General features: G+C 43.5%; 1 protein-coding gene across 1 annotated transcript; it reads right to left on the bottom strand.

The window, feature by feature from the left end:
* Nucleotides 1-249: 249 nt before the first annotated feature.
* Nucleotides 250-2,832, bottom strand: LOC104821192. The gene is made up of 6 exons (XM_010551993.1): nt 2,658-2,832; nt 2,535-2,616; nt 2,324-2,473; nt 2,134-2,259; nt 1,158-1,459; nt 250-1,127 (listed from the first exon to the last, which is right to left on the bottom strand). The coding sequence occupies exons 1-6, from the start codon at nt 2,830-2,832 to the stop codon at nt 250-252; spliced, it is 1,713 nt and encodes a 570-aa protein (XP_010550295.1).
* Between the last annotated feature and the right edge of the window lie 150 nt (nt 2,833-2,982).

Here is a 2,982-nt window from a genome sequence, read left to right as displayed (position 1 = left end):
ATGAAATCCATTGAAATATCAATCCATGGTGCACTCGGAATCGGTAAAGGCGTATACATACCATTGGGTTGTACCTTGGATTTCGCCTTCTTGCACTTCATGCATCTTCCACACACCCGTTCAACATCTCTCTTCATATTTGGCCAATAGAAGTGTTCCTGCAAAGTTGACAAGATCTTGGCCACTCCAAAATGTCCCATGAGACCTCCTCCATGAGCCTCTTGAACAAGCAAATCTCGCATAGAACAGTTAGGCATCAAATCCTAGGAAAACAACCTTATCAGTGCAAAAGGTGCATTTCTTAAGGTTAGCGTATAATTTCTCGCCTCGCAGTATGTCAAGAACACAACGTAGATGTTCAACATGCTCTACTAAAATCTTGCTGTAAACTAAGATATCGTCAAAGTAAACAACAACGAATTTTCCAATGAGATTTCGGAGAACATGATTCATAAGCCGCATGAACGTGCTAGGTGCATTAGTTAAACCAAAAGGCATTACCAACCACTCGTAGAGTCCTAGCTTCGTTTTGAACGCTGTCTTCCATTCATCACCCTCTTGCATACGAATTTGATGGTATCCACTCTTCAAATCTATCTTTGAAAACACAGTAGAACCATACAATTCATCTAGCATATCATCAAGACGAGGTATAGGGTGTCGATACTTCACCGTTATGTTATTGATTGCTCGACAATCAACACACATGCACCACGTTCCATCTTTCTTTGGAACTAGAATTACCGGTACGGCACATGGCGACATGCTCTCCCGAACATAACCTTTCTCCAGGAGTTCAGTCACTTGTCGTTGAAGCTCCTTTGTTTCATCTGGGTTAGTACGGTACGCTGGTTTGTTTGGAAGGCTAGCACCGGGTACGAAGTCAATCTGGTGCTCAATTCCTCGCAAGGGTGGTAGACCATTCGGGATCTCTTCCGGAAAGACATCCTCGTAATCCTGTAACAACTTACAAACACCACTAGGCAAAGAAGAGATTAGTTCATTAGCAAATAAGGCCTCCTTATACATGAGTAAAATCATCGGCCGGTTCGAAAGCATAGCTTTCTTAATCTCTCTAGCTCTCGTGAAAAGAAGAGTGTTTGTCCTCTCGGGATTTCTCTCACAGGCTTTTTTCTGGGGTTTTCTCAAGACCTCACCAAGTTTTAAGTGATCTACCTCATGGTCACTCGTATTCAACGCTTTTTCTCTTTTGAGTAGTGTAACTTGATCTTCGTATACCTCTTTCGGTGTGAGAGGTAACAATCGAAACCGCTTGCCCTTGGCTTCAAATGAATATCGGTTAGTGTAACCGTCATGTTTGGCTCGTCTATCAAACTGCCATGGACGCCCAAGTAGCAAATGCCCTGCTTGCATGGGTACTACGTCGCATAACACTTCATCATCATAGTCACCAATAGAGAAAGGTACCTTCACTTGCCGATGTACCTTTGTTTCTCCGCTATCGTTCAACCATTGACCAGATTGACTTCGTACCCGGTGCTAGTCTTCCAAACAAACCAGCGTATCGTACTAACCCAGATGAAACAAAGGAGCTTCAACGACAAGTGACTGAACTCCTGGAGAAAGGTTATGTTCGGGAGAGCATGTCGCCATGTGCGGTACCGGTAATTCTAGTTCCAAAGAAAGATGGAACGTGGCGCATGTGTGTTGATTGTCGAGCAATCAATAACATAACGGTGAAGTATCGACACCCTATACCTCGTCTTGATGATATGCTAGATGAATTGTATGGTTCTACTGTGTTTTCAAAGATAGATTTGAAGAGTGGATACCATCAAATTCGTATGCAAGAGGGTGATGAATGGAAGACAGCGTTCAAAACGAAGCTAGGACTCTACGAGTGGTTGGTAATGCCTTTTGGTTTAACTAACGCACCTAGCACTTTCATGCGGCTTATGAATCATGTTCTCAGAAATCTCATTGGAAAATTCGTTGTTGTTTACTTTGACGATATCTTAGTTTACAGCAAGAGTTTAGGAGAACATGTTGAACATCTACGTTGTGTTCTTGACATACTGCGAGGCGAGAAATTATACGCTAACCTTTAGAAATGCACCTTTTGCACTGATAAGGTTGTTTTCCTAGGATTTGTTGTCAGTTCACAGGGCATACACGTCGATGAGGAAAAGATAGAAGCCATCAAGAGTTGGCCGACTCCTAAGTCCACTAGTGAGGTTCGAAGTTTTCATGGCTTGGCAGGATTTTATCGGCGTTTTGTCAAAGACTTCAGCACCATAGCTGCCCCATTGACGGAAGTGATTAAAAAGGATAACAAGTTTCGTTGGGGAGAAGCGCAAGAGACCTAGGAGCGGGCTGCTCCTCATAGTCATCTGAGTCCGAAGAAAACTCATGACTATTCTCTTGTCCATCTCCACTTTCGGATTCAGTTTCATACTCTCCATTTCGCATAACCATCACGCGTTTGTTTGCACAATCTCTAGCATAATGACCCCTGCCCAAACATCGAAAGCATGTGATATCACGGTTACGTGTTTGAGAGGTATTGCCAGTACCTTGTGCCTTGGGTTTTAGCGATTCCGATTTGGGCTCGGATTTGGAAGTAGTATTCGGCTTCTCTTGCTTCCAATGATTTGACTGAGAGTATGATGTCGGACCGGATCGTTGCGGTATTTTACCCTTCCCCTTGAGTTGCCGCTCGACTTTGATGGAAAGATGCAAGAGATCTTCCAACCCCTCGTAGTGATGTGTTTCAACACGGTTTTGAATTTCTTGGTTCAATCCCCCAAGAAACCGTTCTGTGGCAGCTTCTTGACCCTCGTCAATATGAGCACGAATCTTTAGTATCTCCATCTCCTTATAGTATTCTTCGACGCTACGACTCCCTTGTGTCAATTGTCGCCCGATCACCCGATTCACGAACAGTACTAGTGTTTGTTTCGTCACTCATTGTTGTACCTTGCAAAACAATCAAACGTTAGATAAAACAGAAAGAGACAAGGG

The sequence above is a fragment of the Tarenaya hassleriana genome, unplaced genomic scaffold, assembly GCF_000463585.1.
Source record: "Tarenaya hassleriana unplaced genomic scaffold, ASM46358v1 Cleome325, whole genome shotgun sequence".
NCBI classification, from domain to species: Eukaryota; Viridiplantae; Streptophyta; class Magnoliopsida; order Brassicales; family Cleomaceae; genus Tarenaya; species Tarenaya hassleriana.
This window is presented reverse-complemented; position numbering and strand designations above follow the sequence as displayed.

What these genes read in the sequence shown, in the direction of transcription:
- LOC104821192 (XM_010551993.1), bottom strand. Translation starts at nt 2,832, where the DNA reads ATGGAGATACTAAAGATTCGTGCTCATATTGACGAGGGTCAAGAAGCT. An exon ending in GCTAAAACCCAAGGCACAAG is followed by an intron (nt 2,474 to 2,534) that starts GTACTGGCAATA and finishes ATGTTTGGGCAG; the next exon opens with GGGTCATTATGCTAGAGATT. An exon ending in TATCTTTTCCTCATCGACGT is followed by an intron (nt 1,460 to 2,133) that starts GTATGCCCTGTG and finishes GTTGAACGATAG; the next exon opens with CGGAGAAACAAAGGTACATC.